Source organism: Astatotilapia calliptera, chromosome 7, assembly GCF_900246225.1.
Source record: "Astatotilapia calliptera chromosome 7, fAstCal1.2, whole genome shotgun sequence".
NCBI classification, from domain to species: Eukaryota; Metazoa; Chordata; class Actinopteri; order Cichliformes; family Cichlidae; genus Astatotilapia; species Astatotilapia calliptera.
The window spans coordinates 12,819,393-12,839,375 of NC_039308.1; the positions used below are offsets into that span (position 1 = coordinate 12,819,393).

At 41.1% G+C, this 19,983-nt stretch overlaps 1 protein-coding gene across 2 annotated transcripts in view; it reads right to left on the reverse strand.

Moving 5' to 3' along the window:
- Positions 1-19,983, reverse strand: part of ap3b1a (adaptor related protein complex 3 subunit beta 1a) — a 58,277-nt gene that overhangs the window by 28,118 nt on the left and 10,176 nt on the right. For both annotated transcript variants that reach the window (XM_026173156.1, XM_026173155.1), the window contains exons 3-20: positions 19,884-19,958; positions 17,682-17,777; positions 17,369-17,529; positions 15,935-16,001; positions 10,504-10,686; positions 9,482-9,631; positions 7,884-7,981; positions 7,684-7,738; positions 7,530-7,601; positions 7,275-7,337; positions 7,038-7,170; positions 6,819-6,928; positions 6,531-6,707; positions 5,564-5,750; positions 4,749-4,879; positions 3,449-3,590; positions 2,252-2,426; positions 32-170 (exon numbers count right to left, since the gene is read on the reverse strand). In XM_026173156.1, coding sequence (XP_026028941.1) covers positions 32-170; positions 2,252-2,426; positions 3,449-3,590; positions 4,749-4,879; positions 5,564-5,750; positions 6,531-6,707; positions 6,819-6,928; positions 7,038-7,170; positions 7,275-7,337; positions 7,530-7,601; positions 7,684-7,738; positions 7,884-7,981; positions 9,482-9,631; positions 10,504-10,686; positions 15,935-16,001; positions 17,369-17,529; positions 17,682-17,777; positions 19,884-19,958 — 2,214 coding nt within the window. The remainder of the gene's footprint in view (positions 1-31; positions 171-2,251; positions 2,427-3,448; positions 3,591-4,748; positions 4,880-5,563; positions 5,751-6,530; positions 6,708-6,818; positions 6,929-7,037; positions 7,171-7,274; positions 7,338-7,529; positions 7,602-7,683; positions 7,739-7,883; positions 7,982-9,481; positions 9,632-10,503; positions 10,687-15,934; positions 16,002-17,368; positions 17,530-17,681; positions 17,778-19,883; positions 19,959-19,983) is intronic.

Genomic DNA, 19,983 nt, shown 5'->3' on the forward strand with positions numbered 1-19,983 from the left:
GGCCCACTTCATCCATGCATTATATCGTCACCTTGGGCTTGGCCTTTTCTTCAGTCTTCTTCTTGGGTGCGGGCGAGTCTGACTCAGAGTCTGACTCAGAGTCTGAGGAGCTTTCAGAGGATGAGCTGCTAGCTTGGCCTACAGGTCCATTGCCATTTTCATCAGAGTCACTGAAGAAGAAAACAAAATGAGCTTAGTAGTCAGAGAATACACATTAAAACAGAAAAACCCAACACTCTCCATTATTTCTTAAAAGTAAAATATTTATTTATTCCATAATATAAAACAGTCTGGAAGCCAACAAATAAAACAAACTTGGTGCTATTGTTTTCCTATTTTGCATCCAACTTGAAAGCTTCAGCCCTGATTAGAACAACAAAGATCAATCTGTTTTTGTTTGTGAAGTTAATTCAATGTTGCATTTACTCAAAAAGATTTTTTCCATCTTTCTCCTCTCTCTTTCAGTCTTGCTGTCCCTCTTCAATTTGTCCCGATAATGAGTGTTTACTCCGCCTGCCTGGGATTTTCAGCCGTTAAATTAATGAGGGGAATTGTGACGGTAACTGGCTTTTTAACTTGGGCGATGATGAAAAGCCAGTATTAATTTGGCCTACAGATTTCATTTGCTGCGAACAGGAAAAAGTGATATAAATCACTGTGGGCCTGATTAGGCCCTGCCTGAAATGACTGGGCCATAATGAGGGCATTATGCTGTGTTTGTTGTGGAAGCACTGGGGTGAGCTGCTCTAATTACCGTGTGTATGTGTGTGTGCGCGTGTTTGTGTGTGTTTGAGCACTGGGGTGAGTTGCTCTAATTATACTCTCTAATGGAGAGAACAGGGTCAGCCGCCGGCCTGTCACACAGTGAAATCAGGTACATTCGGTGTGAGTTTGTGTGTCCATGAGCAAATGAAGTAGAGTGCATAAGAAACTAAATTTGCTAGTGTGTAAGAGAGTGTACGTGAGCATACTCAGTAGTAATGACTCAAATCTCATTCACTGGTAACACCGGGCTGTTAAATGACCAATCAAAAGTCATTATCCATTAGCCATGTAAATGTGGGTTACGCTACTGGAGGAAAATTCTCATTGATTAGCTTGTTAATGGAACTCGCGCTAACAATATTCCAGCAGTGCTGCCATCGTGTGTGTGTGTGTGTGTGTGTGTGAGAGAGAGAGAGATGGTGCATATAGAGTGTAACAGGTGTGTATGATGTTTTTTTCCCTCCATGTGAATCTCCAAGAAGACTTTAACTAGAAACATAAACGATCAGGCAAAGGATTCTGACCACTGACAGGTGACGTGAGTAACACTGATCATCTCTTCATCATAGCACCTGCTAATGGGTGGGACAACACATTAGGGAGTAGGTGGACATTTTGTTATCAAAGTTGATGAAAATAATTGTCAAGCATAAAGATTTCAGAGTTTGACAAGAGCCAAATTGTGATGGCTGGACGACTGGATCAGAGCTTCTCCAAAACTGCAGCTCTCGTCAGGTGTTCCTGGTCTGCAGTGGTCAGTATCTATGAAAACTGATCCAAGTAACAGTGCTAAAAAACACAAACTACAGTCATGGGTGGCCAAGGTCGCTGGCCCGTGTTGTCCGATCCAACAGACGAGGAGCTACTGCAGCTCAAACTGCAGAAAAAGTTCATGCTGGTTTTGACAGAAAGATGTCAAAATACACCGTGCAGTACAGTTGGTTGTGTATGGGGCTGCGTAGCTACAGACCATTATAATGTTTGGTTTTTTCCTTCTAAGAGATCCACTGGATTTAGTTTCCATGCCCCTCGCATATCTTAGAAGTAGATGAGACAAAGACTCTGGCACAAAGACCATGGCTTCGAGCTGGACGACTGCTAGGCTTTACTCCGGTATCCATATACATGCCAGTTTGAATACAGCTATACCTTTTTTTAAGTTGAGATTTTACAACATTTTCTGATTGTCACATTTTGTTTTGAATGTCCTTTTTTTTAAAATATGATTGAGCAAATTTTGCATCCTCTATCCACACTATAGGTGCTAATGTAAATCCTGACATATCAAGTCTGAGGGGTTTAGTGGAGGAAAGCTACAACTGAGCATTAAGAACTGTAACTGTGAGTGGGCTGTGATGAATAATATAAACTGCTGAATCAGAAAGAGAAGAAGAGAAAGACGCAGGTAACATCTGGACACGCCGCCTTTGCAGGGAAGAAAAATTATGCTTTCAGATTGTGACAGACAGCAGGGATTTCAGTGTACCTGTCACCAGCAGGCTTGCTTTTCTTCTGCGGTGCTTTCTTGGTCTTTTTCTTCTTCTTTTGATCTGATTCAGACTCACTGGAGCTCTTTTCAGATCCACTGGAGCTTTTTCCAGAATCACTGGAGGTCTTCTCTGAATCCTCACTGCTTTCCTCCTCGCTCTCACTGCCCGATTCTGTACAGACACATGGACACTGTACATATTAAACCCAAAACAAATCAGACTTTATTCTTTGCTGAAATTTCCTTTCATATTACTTATGATCTTAATTTCTTCAGCAACAGCCACTAAATGTACTGACAGTCAATTAGCACCTTATAGTATGCATTTATAGCTTTTTTTTTTTTTTGGAGGGGGGGGGGGGGGGGGGGGGGGGGGCACACTTTCCACCTGTATATCAAATACAAACGATTTTTGTCATTTTATTTATCAATTACCAGCCTCACTGTTTGCTGCTGACTCTGATCTGTGCTGCAGCTACTACTTATTTCTGAAGGCCCCTCTTTAAGTTTTAGTTGGTTGTTTTGCAACTGCACGTGATGAATGAGGGATGGATCTAAAACTTCACTGGCTAACAGCTTGTCAATCATCAGGACTCTGAAATGACTGCTGCTCAACACTAATATATTCCAAACCAAAAGCACAACAACATCAAATGTTGTTCAGCTCAAATTTGTAAATTCTCAAAATGATCAGTTAGCCAGACCTGGATAAACATCAGAAAAATAGACGGAAGGATAAAATTAGAGACACATTTCTGAAATCAAACACTTTTGAAAACACATCAAAATGAAAAACACATTAACAAATCTGTATAGTTTAATGTTATTATGCTTAGTAAAATGTTGTGTGTTCTATTTTGCTTGTGTCTACAACACTGCTGATCCTGCATCTCAGATTTGATTTGATAAATGGTAAAAAAAATAAAAATAAAAATGGATGCATGGATCGAGAACCATACACACAGGAAGTTTTAACGCAGTGAAAATTTTGCTGTGCTTTACACCTCCAGCTTCTAAACAAGATACCAAACTTTGATATGCTTTGCCCCGTGCAGGATAGTCGGATCATGGCCTCAAATAATGAGTGTGTCACTAAATCAACCAGTCATGCTAATGTTGGTTATGCTAATAACCAACAACATTAACTTAGCCTCATAAAAGGGGAAACTTTAAATCGGACAGATAGAAACAAACCTTCGCTGCTGCTGCTGCTGTCTTCACTTCCACTGCCGCTGCTGTCGGATCCTTCCTCCTCTTTCTCATCTTCATCATCTGAGTAAAACTTGTCAGATTTAGGCTGTTTGGTCTTCCCAACTATTGGTGCCGACTCTCTCAGCTAAACGGACACAGCAGAGGGAAGATGGACCGCAATTTAAGCATGAGTTAGAATCTATAAAATCTGATTCCTAACACGTAACAGAGGCATGTTCACATTTTGCACGTTGTGTAGCTGCTGGTCACTCCACACAGGCTTCCTAAATGTACTCAATTAAGCAAAACCAGCAGTGGCTTTTTCAATTAAAGGAGTTTTTAGCAGTATGTCGTCACCACCAAATCCCCAAATATGTTTCTGCTAAAGCTCAGACTTAAGTTTGTTGACACCACCGCTTTATTGCTGCTTATTGTTGCATCAGGAGACACACAAAGTAACAGTGATAAACCTGAGAGAAAATGCTAAAGCAATAATGTCCCTCACAAAATAAAAACTAAACTAAACACAAGAATAATTCTATAAAGGTTGTAAATGATCATGCTTAAAATATAAATAAATCTTTTCTACGTTTTCTTTTCTATATTTTCTGTGTTGCTCAGTCATTGGTTGACTGATAAAATGTGGGAAAAATGAGAAAAATGCACCACTTCATAAATCCTCACAGAATAATCTAAGGTGCTGCACAAAGGCCAAGTATGCAGCAAATGAGAACTACTTTGAAGTGTAATTTGAAAACAAGAATAAAGATTTGCAGCTGGAAATTAGGAAAACTTGTCACCTTTAAAAACAGTCAGTTTGGAGTTCCCCTCCAGTCAGCCAAGTAATAGTTGGAGGTAAAACCAATGATCTTCTCATTTTTTCCTGACAAATGCTTCATAATGTTAACAGAGAGCCTATGACTTCTAGAATCAGGACTGAGATGTGGTGCATTCTCTTTCCTCCCCTAAGGGCATGAGTTTCCTCACATTTGAGCTAGTTTTGAATGTCTGATTTGGCTCACGTTTTTCGTTACACATCTTGAATACTGCAAATATGATGAGGAGTGTGTAAAAGGCAAAAAAGCAACACATCTGAACTTGTCATGTAACATATACACACACTCAGTGTGTTGTGTTTTTGCAGAAAATGTGTATTCAAAAAACCCACTGTGAAAAACACAACAACAAAAAGTGACCGCATTAAATATAAGTGAGTCCAAAAAAACATTTTTAATGCGTAAAATAGTCTCCTGAATTTTACACATCTGGTGTGTAAAGACGTTTAGGAAGGTGGATTTCTTACTGGTTCAACAATCTCCACGTTTCTCACAGACTGGTCGGGAGCAACAGCAGGCCAGTCTGGGAGCTCCTGGTACCCAGTGGCTTTAAGGTTAAGACTGTGGGAGAGAGTGCCAAGCTGGTAACGGTCTCGATCTGAAAGTATCAAGAAGAAAAATTATGGGGAAAAAATAAAAAAGTTTTAAAAAAAAAAGTTTAATAAGTGGTGGAGAAATGGGATGGGGCAGCAATGACCTCACTGTGTTCTAAATGAAGGAAACAGCTTATAGTGGCATCTTCTCCACCAAGCACCGTCACCTCTCTGTCTATGATAACACGTGATCACACTCCCTGCTCTGCCTTCCCAAATGGCGGCACAAGAAGACAATCAGTGCGTGTGCTCTGGGAGGTGTGATTTGCCAACCACAAAAAAGGACTACTTCTGAATATTAAGAATGACAGAGGCCGTTAACACATTCATAAACATCCAGTAAGTGCAAACTGAGCTGGAATGTTAATGTTGTAGAAGGCAGCTTTTCTCTGGTGTCAAGCGGGGGAGAGAAAGAAAAGACAGCTAAATGAGAAAGCCGGAAAAAAGGTTAGCATGAGCTCAATAATTTACCCATCTCATTAGTGTGAGGTAAAGGTTTCTGACCTAACTGCCCTTCAGAGAGACACACACACACACAGCAGAATAATAAAACCTCAGCCTGAATCAACTTTGCATACTGCAGGAAATAGAGCCACTAGGTTTGAAATAGATGAGCAGCTAATATGTATTCAGTGATGCGGGAGAGGAATGAAATTTAATCTGAAAATGGAAAAGGTATTTAAAAGTACCTTTGAAGGCAGACTCGAGCCCTGGAGCCGGTTTGGGGGCCAGTAAGATGCGTCGAGCGTACTTGCTGAGCGCACCGCTCTTCTCGTTGGGCACTATCAGCTGCCGTATGAATCGTGTTCGGTCTCTGATGTCGTAGTTCTGGTCGTATTTGCCGAGGTTCAGGATGTACTGGGTCAGCAGCTTGGTCTGGGGACAAAAGTGTGGGTGTTTCAATGCTTTATGTACTTAACCAGCAGGTCCCCACGAGATTAGAAACTTGAAAGGAGACCAACCCAAGACAGACCATTAGGTTGTGAATATTTGAAAAAGTCAAGCACAACAAAAAATGTCAAGGAAACAATTCAAGTATTTAAGAGGAAGATGAAACCAGTTAAAAATAAATAAATAAAATAATTAAAAATATATCATTAGAGGTGCTGTTTTGGACAGAGCTGTGGAAGCATAAAGCAGACACGTTTGCATAACATCCAACTAACACTTTAGAAATCAATGAACTCTTTCAGTGATGCCTGCAAACCTGGTGTACAACCAGCTGAACTGAGCCAGGAGCAAATGTGAGTGTCGCTCATCAACAGGCATCTCCTTCTCCACAAGGCTAGAGTCCTTACTTCAAAACCCCCGTCTCACCCAAGCACAGGGAGACAGAGCACTTGCACCAACATAAATGATTTAGGTAGACATAAAAACAAAATCTGCTCCTGTCGTGACAGCAGCATTATCGCCCCAATCTTTTACTGAATTGTCATTACAAGGAGCAAGAGGTGTGATAATGTGCTTTGAGAAGGCAGCGTCTGGGCTCATAAAATCAGCTCACACACCAATTTTACCTCATCTGACTCAATGGGTCTGCAGACACCAAGTGGCTCTAGAAGATGCATTACATTAAAACTGCTTCACAGCTCTGTACACACACACACACACACACACACACACACTTGATTTTTCTCTGCATGTCTTATTTTGCACCTGCTTAGAGTTGGTCAGGTAGAGCTTTGCAGCTAGATTGACAGTCTGCAGCTTGACGATGTCCTCCTCTGCTGTGAACGTCTTTGCCATCTTGCGCAGTACATCGGGCGCAATCTTTGGCACCTTCTCGCAGTACTCTCCCATCAGCCACAGGATGCTGGCTCGGGCCATGGGAACCTGCAGTTGAGGGTGACATATCAGAGACAAAGAGCAGCACCTGTCACAGTGTTATTTCAGACACAATGCTCCAGTGATAACTTTCACGAGCAGCACAATCATGAACCGTACAGTGACGTTATCGAAGAGCTTGGCCATGTGTTTGATGATGTCACCGTGCTGAGTGGGTTGAGTCTGAAGCAGCTTCTTGATGACCACGATGCTCTCGGCCACCACGGTCTCTGGAGAACCGAAACAAGTCTTCACAAAACTGGACAGAGCCGACATCTCTAATGACGAGCTCAAAGTGCAAATATGGATTCCGGTAACTATTCAGTGAGGGCTTTTTACCGTCTCTATTAGAAAGCAGCAACACCAGACCGTTGAGGCATGTGTCCGTCACCTCAGAGATGTTGGTGGCGCACCTGCCGATGGCCTGGATGGTAGCTGCTGCGAACGCCTTGTCCTGACTCTTCACGTAGGTCTTGGAAAAAATAAATAAATAAAAAGAAAGATCAGATGTACTCAGTGTAATACCCCAACTGGAAAGTAGGTAACACATCTAATCACACAAAGAAAACAACAAACCTGGAATTCTCTCAGAATTGTGGAGATGTTAGCTTCATTAGCTAGATTGGTCAGGATCTCCAACTGGAAAAATCATAAACAGAAAGGTGACTGTTGTTAGGTTCACGAAAAGGTCAAAGAGGCTCAAAAGCCAATATGGCAGTATTTAAATGTGTCAAGCTTGTACATAATATTATACTATTACACATAATACTAAGCTCAGTATTCTTATTTGATCTTACATGTACATAATGCAGAAAATAAAACAGGGGCTACCTTTAGTGTTTTGATATGCGTGGCATCTGTCGATCTCACATAGAAACTCTTAATGAAGGGCTCAAACATCCCCTGTTTGAAGAGAACTCGTGTTACTACACAGGCTGCATCAACCCAACACACTCTCATCCCTCTGCTATCCATGAGCACTCACCTTTCTCTGTATAGACATCGTGGCGATGTTCTGAAGCACAATGTACTGCACTTCTCTGCACACAACAGCAAGAAGACAGCACATTCAGACATGGACATAGTCACTAGCAGCAAATACGCAAATGCTGTATAAATATACACACATATATATGTATTATTATTATTATTATTATTATTATTATTATTATTATTATTATTTACCTGTGGCTTCTCAGGAGTCGAACCAGTGACTTGGTGACAATACTGACTTCATGTTTAGGAGCCAGATGCCAGTAAAGCTGAGCAACAGCCATCACTACCTAAAAATATCAACCCAATAAGATAATAAGTAGATTATCTCACAGCATCTTATTAAAACAAACTTGTTACTTTCTGTCTGCTCACACTAAAATCGTCTTCCTTCACATGCATTTGCTCAGGCTCTACACCGGCACTCTCAAAGAGACTCTAAAAGTCATTTTTCAGAAGCGCTTTAAATAGCAGGAGGACGTGTGTCCGTCGTTGCAGGCACAATGAGAGGCTTCGGGCGTCTATGAAGATTGAGGATGTCACCGTGTTGTCATGAGTAAAGACACAGCATGTCACATTTTAATCAACACTTTCATTTGGGAGCATTTTTCCTTCCCGCTGCTACATAGCGACAGAGACCTTGAGGCTCCCGGATGATGGAGACCCGCACTCACTCTGGTTTTTATCGCTTTTATTCAGGCTTGTGTGGCGCATTAAGACAGGTATTCTCGTGTCTTTGTGTGTGTGGCGTGTCCTTTGTATGTAGTACTTTGAGTGAATGTGTTATTGCACATAAATGTGTCCTTCCAGGGTTACAACAGCATTAGCTGATGTGTTCAGTAGGCAACAGACACAAAGAGACGCTGTGTTTCCTACTATGTCCATCAACTTTGGATGTGTGTTCATTCGACTAAAAACAGTCGTATTAGTCTATGCATGTTTGCATACCATTAAAAAAAGTGCCATAATAATGTGTGAATGGAGCCTGTAACTTGTTTATGAGGGGACTGCTTCTACAGATGGTGTTACAGTTTGTTAGCCTGACGTCTGAATCAAACAGGTCTAGAGATCTGTCTGTGACAGGCAACCTCTGGTCTCTCACTTCCCAACTGATCAGGGATGATTGTTGCTGAATGTTGCCCACTGTCTCCAGATGAAAAACACTGCATGATCATTTTGGCTGCTAGAAGGCTGCTGCAGTTACCTATAATTCCTACACACTGCAAACACTCGCTATATTCTCTCCAAGCTATACTGAAACTTGAAACGAAGAATGTTCTCCTTCAAAGTAAAAGTAAAGTAAGTAAATTAAAATATGTGCTGTGGCAATATTTTAACAACTACAGCAATCACAAAGAGGGTTTTTGGTGCAGTACTGTATACCTCTTTGCCACCAATTTCATGCTTCCAGCAACCTTCAGCATCCACCCATCAAATGGTTGCAGAATATACCCTTTTCCCCAATGACCAGCTGTTACCGACTGTTCTCCAGGCCTGCATGAATAAAACTTTTGCAACTCATTTCATAGAGACTTGGCATATAACTATAGACCAGTGACACTGTTTTAACAAAAACTAAAACAGTAAATTTACCTCCTATCTTTCTGCAGATACCGCCCGACTGCACCAGTCTGTTTCTCTGCATCTCACACTGATGCTAATCAATCAGCGATACAGATTCTTATTGATGGAGCATGAGTTACCATGGCAATGTGAACCACATTAGTAACCATGAAAACCCAGGGTTAAACCTGAACTTGTGTCTACATGTCAGCGTTTGAGTGACTCACAGCGGTGTTCCTGCTCTGCAGTAGAGGTTTGGTGTTCCTGAGCAGCAGCCTGTGATCTGGATCCATGATGTAAGGCTTTGCTTCTGTCTGGTCTTTTTTTTCCTCAGAGTCAGAGTCATAGAAGGCTTTATTCTCATCAAACTCAGCACCCTGAAACACAAGCATAGTACATCAAACTAATGCACAAAACTATTTTAATAAAAATAACCCTCTAACAAAATTACAATTAATGATTTTTATTGGATTCTTGTGAACTAAAAATGCCTAGCCCTCAAGCTGAAGGAACACTGCCTTTTAAGTCTTGTTGGAGTGCTTGGTTGGTGAGATGCATCTATAAACTGTACATGTCCAATTAATTCATAAGTAAGACTGTCATAAAAAATGAAGCACAAACATGTGGACTGTACTATTTGTCAGATAACTCCATTAAACCGTGTGTTTTAATGCTCTAAATTTATGCTTTTTAACCTGGATGTTTATAGAGACTGACTCTCTTTCGGAGCTGGTGTTAAGTGGCTATTCCAGGAACTGCCATTTTTGGCACGGACCACTTTGACAGATGTGCTGACACAGGCAGCTGTGGCCAACTGTCTGCTAGGCCTCACTTCCTCTAATTTAAGTCACTGAACTGGTGATCTCGAGTGCATTTAAGCTCATGGTTCACTTTGGAGAATGCTTAAAAAGGCAATAGCTATCAAGTAATGTGGTTTGGTGTGAAGTACAAGGAGAGTTATTAGTCTGTTTGATAGCACTAAATAGCCTGTGCCCGTGTGATGCACCCATGCAGTTTATAGATGCAGTGTGCTAACCAAGCTTCTTAGCATAATCCAACCCTGTTGTCTTAATATGGTAACTTCTGTCTCCAAAAACATAACAGCAGTCAACTGTTTCACAAATGTGCAGTCCAAAAAAAATCAACAGGTGGCGTCACACTGGCTTTGCACATCTTTTACATACAGTCTATGTAACTGGTACTTTACAAATGTGAATCACTATTGCTTTTTGGCCCATGAAACCCTTACCTCCGTCCAGGGACTGGTGAACTGTGTCCTGGCATAGCGGGTCAGCATAGAGATGATGACCACCTGGCCCCACTCCTCCACATCCACCAGCAGATTACACAGTTTTCTGTAGTTCTTGTGGATCAGATCGATGCGATCTGGGCACACCTCCTCAAAGGCCATGACCACACTCCCAGCCACCAGCTATAGAAAGGATCAAAATTAAAACAAAGAACAGAGAGAAGCAAACTCGTGAGGAAAATGTCCCCCCCCCCCCATTTATTTCACTCCACTGTTAACATGTGAGTTAATGAGGGTTGTATAGATTTGTTAAGCAAATTGGCTAAGCTGCAATATACACAAACTCTAGAGAAATAAAACACTGGTTAACAGACGTGACCCTGGATGCAAAGTATTATAATTGCACTTTCAAAAAAGCAATGGCAATTTACAGCTTTGATTAAAATACACAGTTCATCCTGTAAGCAGTTAGTTGATAATTGAAAGTAAATTGTTTGCACTTAAAAACATAAGTTTTCTACTGCTTTGTGTTTGAGAGAAGCCCATCAGTCAGAGTGTTTTTCTCAAGCATAAGTGTTCAGTTCATGTGGAAAGCAAGCCAAGGAGGAAGCAGCAGCTGAGAGATCCAATAATCAACTATGCTTTATTGGTAAAGGGAAAAAACCCATTTGACTGTTGCTCACCTCCCACTCCCACCCACACCATCACCCAACTGCCTGCTGCCTCGCTGACTGACTGCAAGGCTGAGTGAGTGACACGGCAGTGTATTAATATGCAAACAGCATTATCGCAGGCAGGTGAAGATGAAGAGAAAGGGAGCAGAATTCAGTCTTCCCAATTAAAGCCTTCTGGCCCCTGGTGGCCCTGTGGGAACCCAGAGCATTTACCCATCAGCACTGTCATGAGCCTGCATTGATTGCGTGAGTGTGAGAGATGTGCATGTGCATAGCTGCCGTCTGTAGATTCCCACAGAAATCACACACAAACAAGTATGTTTTACTATACTGCAGTGCTGTATATATAGTTATATTTCATGATATGCACAGGAATTTTATGTATATTCAAGGAATGACATGGCGCTCCGGACAGTGATTAATGTACTAAGGCCAATAGTAACACACACAGACACATGCATAATTCTAACTTTCATTTTTCCTGTCTTGATTATTCCAACTCATTTTTCATGTGCATTTCTCAGTCCTCCTTTGCATGTCTTCAAATAACCCAGAATGCAGCAGTTAGGCTGCCAACAAAAAACAACACATACTCCTGTCACCCCTATTACTGCTTCACTTGCTTCAGTGAAATTGAGAATTTTAAAATGTTATTATTTACATCAGTGTATCCAGAAAGTATTCGCAGCACTGTGTAGAATTATAAGGTGAAAAATGAATTTAATCAATTTTGGAAAAAAGGCTGAAACATGATCAAATGTGGAATAAGTGACGCACTTCTAATACTTTGTGGATACACTGTACAAAGTTCTATAATGCCAGGCTCCTGTATATATAGCAAAACTGTTGACAAGTCTTTCCAGTAGTCAGCCTGTTCAATCATCAGGTCCACACTCTGTTTTAAATACAGAGGCAACCACACCTTTGAGGTTGTACCGCTTAAACTTTCTGCCGTCATCAGCCCACCGGGTTAACTGAATCTGGTCTTCAACAACTGCTGAAAACTAATTATTATACTTACTTTTAATTGTAGTTCACACAAAAATCAGTTTGAAAGTATAACCCTAAACCATGTTTCACTATATCCTATCATCATCATCATCATCATCATGAGTCTAAATGGAACTTTAAGAAAAAATAATTAGTTAAAGCCACAAAAATTAAATCATCACACCTCTATCCAATCATTTCAGAATTTAAAAAGAATTTAAAGCACTTGTACAACCACTGTAATATATAGAAAGACGTTCCAATGAAAACTATTCATAGAGTCTGACCGGTAGCATAAATCTTTCCAGCAACCTTCATTTAAGCATCAGTGTCAATAACATTTTACAGCAGACTAACTTAGTCAAAGCATTTAGTAAAACATGGATTTTTAAGTATGTCGTGTGTATTTTTGTCTTCTTCTGACCCTCTCCTGTCTCTGAGGCTATTAAAAGCAACACTCCTTAGCACGTGCATCCTGCAGCAAGGCTTTGTGCATTCTCTACCAACTTCCCCCATTAGACACAGCTCCAAGGTAAACTACATGCACCATCAACAAAACTGACACCCCAATCTATGGAGTTCATACACCTCCTCCCCGTCCCCTACCTCGGCCATATTATCTACCCTGCATGACAAGCCGGTAATGGAAAAATCACACTAAGCAAATGGTTCTTCTAATAACAATAAATTTCCTATAAAATTATGAAGGGCTCAAACCGTTTCCTTGCATCTATTTTGCTATGAATTCTAATTAGGGTGCCAGGAAGGCAGAGTGCTGGGTCATCACGTCAGAGACAACGCGCGCCTTTTTGATTGATGGCCCGGTGTGGGGTCGGCCTATCCTCCCTCTGCTTACTCTCTTCTTTCTCCCTCCCTCCCTCTCTCCTTTTTCTCTTAAATTAATGGGCATCTCACCTAGCCCCTAATCATAGTACCCCCACTGCCACTCCCCCCAACTGCTCCTCCTTTCTCTTCTCATTTCAATTTTGCAGAAGGTGCATGGGGGAGAGGACGGGAGAGATCGATCATTTATCTTGTAATGGCTGGATAATAGATCCATCACGGTAAAACAGCTGCACAAACTCCTGTGTTGTCTCTGTCATCAGGCCTTCCCATTTTCTCTTTAAACCATCCTGCCTATAAGCAGCCCCCCCACCCACCACCACATGTGTCACAGCCATTTAACCAAAGAGGCACATCTGTAAAGGTAAATGTCAGCAGGCCTGGACAACGCCATAGCCTGAATGATAACCAAATGCTTCCATCTCCCACTAACACCATTGTAATACCAGTTCAACAGCTTTAAGCCACACAGCTAACTTAGTATGAAGAAAAACTGTGCAACAAATTGAAATCTGACTGAAAAGCTGCCAGAAAAACGTAAGGTTCCAATAGAGTTGTTGTTAAAAACTGAAATTTCAATAGCTTTATAAATACAAAATATGTTTTTCGTTATGTAAAACCAGATCCGTAACCCTGCTGTACATGCTGACTCGTCTACATTAAACATTAGCACACCTAAATGTCTAGGCATGAATGCATATGGATACCCTTTATAGTCAAGTCTCATTAAATTATTTATAAGCACATCTAATAACAACTGGCATTGATCAAAGTGTGATACAGCGTTAAAAAACATCCACAAAAACCCCCATCAAAACTCGATCTGATTTACAGGCAAAGGAATTAAAATGAGTTTTCAACCAGGTCTTTAAAAACAGTCTTTGTTGGTGAATGGGGTTTACCGGGGGTTAGGAACAGCTATTCGAAAGGCTCAGTCTCCTCTATGTTTCACCCTGGACAACAAGACAAATAACCCAAGGACATCTCCTTAGCAAACTTCCCTGATCTCGTGGGAACGTGTGAAATTAAAAGAGGTAATAGTGACCTTTCCAGTCACCTTGTGACAAACACAGTTTGGGGAATTGGCCTCTTTTCTAAACTGCAATTTTTAACTTAACTATGACATTTTTTCATAGCAGGAGAAGATGGATTTTTGACAAATTCATGTGATATTCAACCAATGTTCATATATCCAAGCCAGAACTAGTTATGACTAGTCATAAGCAATGACATTCTGATATTTTTATTAAAATAAAAAAATGATACAAAATGCAATAATTACATACAGAGGATGGCGATCTGGCCTGTGTTATTTTTACGAATTAGATATGTAATCTTTAGTCATTTACAACCGCTCCAAATGCCTTTTCTTTTTCTCCAATATTATAAGCAACATTATCGAGAGGCTAGCCTGGAAAATTAGCATTTCATGTCTGCAAACATCAACAGATGTGATTTTGATGAAGAAAATCAAACCAGCAAAAGCTGAGATATATCAACTCAGTCTCTAGTAGACAAGCAAAATAGTCCAGATTTCTAATGCTGAGAGCTAATGCTGTCTGTAATTTGAAATTTGGACATATACAGTTAATTTTTGGCAAAACTGTATGAAAATAGTGTTCAAGTGTTAACATACCTGTTAAAACTGTTCCCTTTTATTTAAACTGCAGTCTTGTTTTCACTTTTAGATTTCAGCAGGGATGAAGATCATAGATCGGCACATTTGTTTGTTTGGACCACACGTATTTTGTGAGATATTCGCCTTTGTAAACTTAAGGCAGTCATAATGTGAGATATTTTCTTAATATGAGTCAAGGATTAAAAAATACTTTGCCACCCCAAAGTAAGTACGACCGCTGAGTTCATAACAGAACCTACATAACAAATATTCACAATCGCAATCAATCCAGCTGATACATAACAACTGATGTCATCATCAGGGTTTTTATTTCACACTTACAAAGATCCTAGAAAGTTTTTGAAGGCAGCACAAAACAGCCATCCAGCTAGTACACTAACACTTGAATGTAGTAGCAGGAGTAACCCTTTCCATTACATATAATATAACAAGAACCTCTGATGGCACCGATTCAGCTCTGGACATTATTGTGGGACTTGTAAATTCTACATGGCATCGTCGAATGCATCGCCTCACTTGAAAGCTATTCAGCATCCACTGCATTTAGGTTTTTCACCATTCATCACCGACTGATGTGCTTGTGCGTCTGTGTGATGATAGTGCCCTCTCTCTCTGTCCCCTGCCTCACAATGTGGGCTCCAACAGGGAGAAGTCATCTGTCTTCGTTAGCGTCTGGGGCTAAATATGCTATGCATCTGGTACTGGGCTTCCACTCCCCCCCCCAATTCCCGTTTGGCCTAAGCCGCTTTGCTTTGTTTATATAATGGTAGGCATACTGTATGAATACATAATTATAACAAACTGTGCATGATTTGCACATGCAAACACAACGCACTGCATCCTCCAGCCAGTGTCTACATATTTGAAATTGGCATTTCAGCACCCTTAGTATTCACTGTGACCTCGTCAAATTAATGCGCTGCCTGCTGACTTCTAATGCACCTTCTGCATTGTGTCTGTGATTGGCCAAATTGCAGAATTTGAGAATCCAAGTCATTTACGGTCCATTTTGGGAGAAAATTTGAAAAAAAGAAGAAGCTGGCCTTTGAGAAAATTAAGCTGACACTAGCATCAGTGCGAAAATTCCTTCCAAATGGACACTTAACAAGGAGCATCTGAAGATGTGTGGGTTTAAGTGGGTGTTAACAAACCGTGGCATTGCCGAATGAGCTGTGGGATGGAGAGCTAAGAGAAGAATCACTTGACTGGGGCGCCCTCCAGTGGTCTTCGTTGTCAAACATGGGAGGTGTACTGTGAACCACTACGGTACTCTGTGTCTGCTTACCGTGCTTTTGTCTTTCAATAGTTTCTCGATCACTTCGATCAGCTGCTCCTTCTGATCTGGGTCGAGGCTGAGGACAAAAGACAAAGAGGTTGGAAACTAATTGTCAACTACAGAATGGCAATTATTCACATACAGACTAACAAATTAAATCATGTCCCTGCTGTGCGTTCAGAATACAAAGATGTATGTCTGTGCGTGTTTAACCAAAGCCACTCCCTGCATCAATCCGTCACTGCTTCACTTTAGACTACTGTAAAACATCATCATTGACCATATTTTTAACCTGTAAAACACTCTAGGTTACACTGCTGGTATGTTAGCAGACAGGAGAGTAGCTGCTTTTGATTAACAGAGACCAGTTAGATCAGCACGAAACATTTTCATAACCAATTAAATCCAGTAGCCCGAAACTACTACTAATCCAGAGCTTGATACAGGCCCTCAGTTTATCCTCTGTCTGAAACAAGCTGTTTTAGCCCCTCCCCTTTTAAGGCAACCCTACCTCCTAAAACCGCTTACCTGTGATTGGCAGCTCTTCACAAGTTGCTGTGCTCACACAAACAGGTTGCATGCCATGTTTAATATGAGTAGTAGTATGTAGCCCTATATTCAGTTTTCATTCGTTTTATTTAAAAAAAAATCAATTAAAATACAAATTCCAAACTGAACATAAGATCGTTCTTTGTGAAACAGGCTTCCCCAAAGCCTACGAGTTGCATAAAATCAGGTAACAAACAGCAAATATATATACACAATTCCAAATGTACATTATCATACCAAAAAGAATCACTAAATATCCTACGATTGCCGTAGGAATCATAAAATAAAAACATTTTTAAAAATCCAATACATCTAGACAGTGGCACATGAAAACGATAGGATAAGCCTCACGTAGAGCAAAGTTTTGACTGATCCATGCCATACAGGCTTCAAAATCAAGTAGCAACGATTATTTTAGAGGTGTTTTTTGTTTGAAGACAGGCATTTTAAAAATGTGTTGAAGCTTTTTCCAAATGTATGGACTTCTACAGCTCACAGTAAACTTATTACCCCAAACTTATCACTTTGTAAGGGCGGTTTCTGTCTTCTATGTGTACACTGGAATAAACTCACAAAGCCTTTTGCCAAGTCTCTACAATATAGAACAGAACATAAGGAAAAGCATAAGAGGTCTACGGTATATAGAGCATGAAGGAATTTCAAGAATCTGATAGAAGCAGTGCAGATAAATAGCAAAACTGTGCCAGGTTTTCTAAAGAACCATCACTGATCATCAAACATGCACCTACTACTAAGATAAGAGAGCGATAAAAGCGGGGCAAAGTCCCTTATGCCAACATTGCCCAACCTTCACTGCATTTACTGCTCAGTTCACTGTTGAGGCAGTAAGACGAGCCAGTAAAACTTACAAGTCTTTACCATTGATGTCTTTACCTGTACAGCTTTTGGATCGCATGTGCTGAAGTCTTCCTCACATATGGGGACAGGTCAGCTGCAGCCTCCTTGATGGCCAGCATCATAATGGGGACAATAATGGGGACGCGGATACTGGACAAAACCCTCAGAGCACTAGCCCGGATGAACTGGTTTGGGTCCTGGCACAGAAACAAATTGTCAGCGAGACAGTGTGCCACAACAAAAACAGTGCCTCCCAGCACCAAGAGAAAAGCAGGGAGAAGTGAGACATTTATCATCCTCTGATCATCAACACATTCATCTATCCGCATCCAGAGAGACTGAATGTTACCTTAAGGGCCCGCTGGAATGTGCTAATAGACAGCAATGCCAAGTCCTGCTGCTTCTCTGCATACCTCACCAGGTACACGTACACAAGTTTCTTGAGCTGCGAAGAACAATGACATCAAAAACAGCAATAAAACGAAACGGCTATAAAAGAAAAACCACTGCAGCAGACATGAAACTAATCAAGCAAACCAGCTGTGTTGGAAAATTTAAGCAGGTTTGTGTGAGGACACACCGTTTTGTTTTTTTACAGACAAGAAGAGTACAAAATATAACACAATACAAAAATCGGCTTCCTTTATGTTGATTTTTCTAAGGGAAAATTTTGAGTTTATTATTTTAAAAGACTGGGGGTTGGCGGTTGGGGGCGGGTCGATGGAGGTGGAAAGCTTTCCTGTTTTAATTTCAAAACCTGCACTCTCAATAGAGAATGGTTTCAGACAGAGGAGCTGTATTATGTGTTTATATTTCCCTCCCGAGTCTTGTGCTTTGGCTCCCTCACCTATTCTTTGCTCACCGGAAAGCCTGAGATAATATTTGTTCTGGATTCTGACAGGTTTAACTAGAGGTCAAAGGTGCTTTGCCTGCTGATTCACATCAGCTATTCCGAGAGAGAATAGACGGAGCTAATTTTCTTCCTATGAGCCTGTTGGGTTGGAGACCATGAAACTGGGAGGAAAGGGTTATGAAAAATGATTTACCTAAGGAACTATTTTTAATTTATAACCTGATTTAAGCTGGAGGTCAGGTCTAAGGTTACATTTTAGGTACAAATCACCAAGCGCTTTAGCTGGTAATCAGCACCATGCTTTCTAATGCAACGAGTATTGACCTGTGGTTTCACAGCACAGTTCTCAATCATCATTGAGGCCATTACTGCTGAAAGTAATGGCATTACTCACTATAAAAAAAAGGAGACAAAACCCATCTGCCCTCAAGGATCGGGTTTGTGTGACCACAGAGCATGCAACGGACTTCGTTTTGAACTGCTAAATAGGCAATTACGTGCAGTACAGATGAAACTTGCTCCATCTCGTGTTATTTTATTTTGTCCCTGAATTTCAGTGTAAAATTCAGTAAATAAAACAAAGAGCACCAACATTAAACCACGAAACGCTATCAATAAACTGCATGTTCTTGTGCAGTTACGCTCACGCTCTAATTGTTGGGGCTCATGGGCAGCTCGAGATGACACGAAGTAGAAGGGATGACGGCGGGAGCGAAATAAGAGGCCATTTTTAGCACGACATACTGTAGCTGAGCAGAAACTGAGAAGAGAGAGAAAGCACAGACCAAGACCTCACACTACCTTAGCAGCTGGTGTGTATGAGGCAGGAGAGAGAAGATGTGACTCGGAGCTCTCTTCCCCCAATTACATCCACCCACCTGCTCCCATACCCCTGCCACGAGCTGGTTCGGCTGCATGCCTCGCACACAGCGCCTGGCCTGGCTGGACCCCCCTCCACACCCCACCGCCCCGGCTTACATGCTGCCTCTCATGCTACCTGATTATTCTGCTGCTGCTAATCAATATTCACAGGCTCTGGGCATGGGAGCGCCTCTTGAGCTGCTGCTGCTTAATGTTCGGTCATTCACTGGAATAGGCGGTGGGTGAGTTTTTCCAAGGCTCGCAGGATTCAGTGGCATGTTGGCGCAAGCTCACAGCAGCTTTACAGAATATTTATGCTGTTGCTACTGCTGTACCAATTTATGGCTCAAAGTAGGGCTGAGAAATAATCAAATTTTAATTAGCTCTGCATAATAATGCTGCTGTTTTATCATACTTTGCGGTCTAAGACACAGAAGTCAGTGCAACTTTGTGAACTTGCTTGAAATGTAATACACCTAACAAAGAGGTGCATTTTCTTACAACTGAAGAGATGTATTAGGTATTTATTTCCATAACACAGACTGTATTCTTACACCGAGTCTATTTAACAATATTATCTCAATCTGCTGCGACCATTTCCCGTTTCCTTGCTTTGCTTTCTGTAGAAACACTAACTTTAAATGTTCAAGCACATGCATGCGTCTAAAGCAAGAAAAAGATTCTCAGTGGATCTAACTATTGTTCTGTAAGTTCCCCCTTTGGGCGTCATGCTTTGGGAAGTCACGTGCTGCGTTGCGTGAGAACGAAATGAATCATAACAGTGAACTGCATTAAAATAAATGAAGTAGTGCGCGTTATTTCTCAATCGTGTCATACCTCAATATTTTTACTCGCAACATTCTTCACCACAGCAGGAAACAACTCAGAGGCACTTTTGCCCTTGGCAATGAGCTGGAGAAAAAAAAGAAGAAAGAAA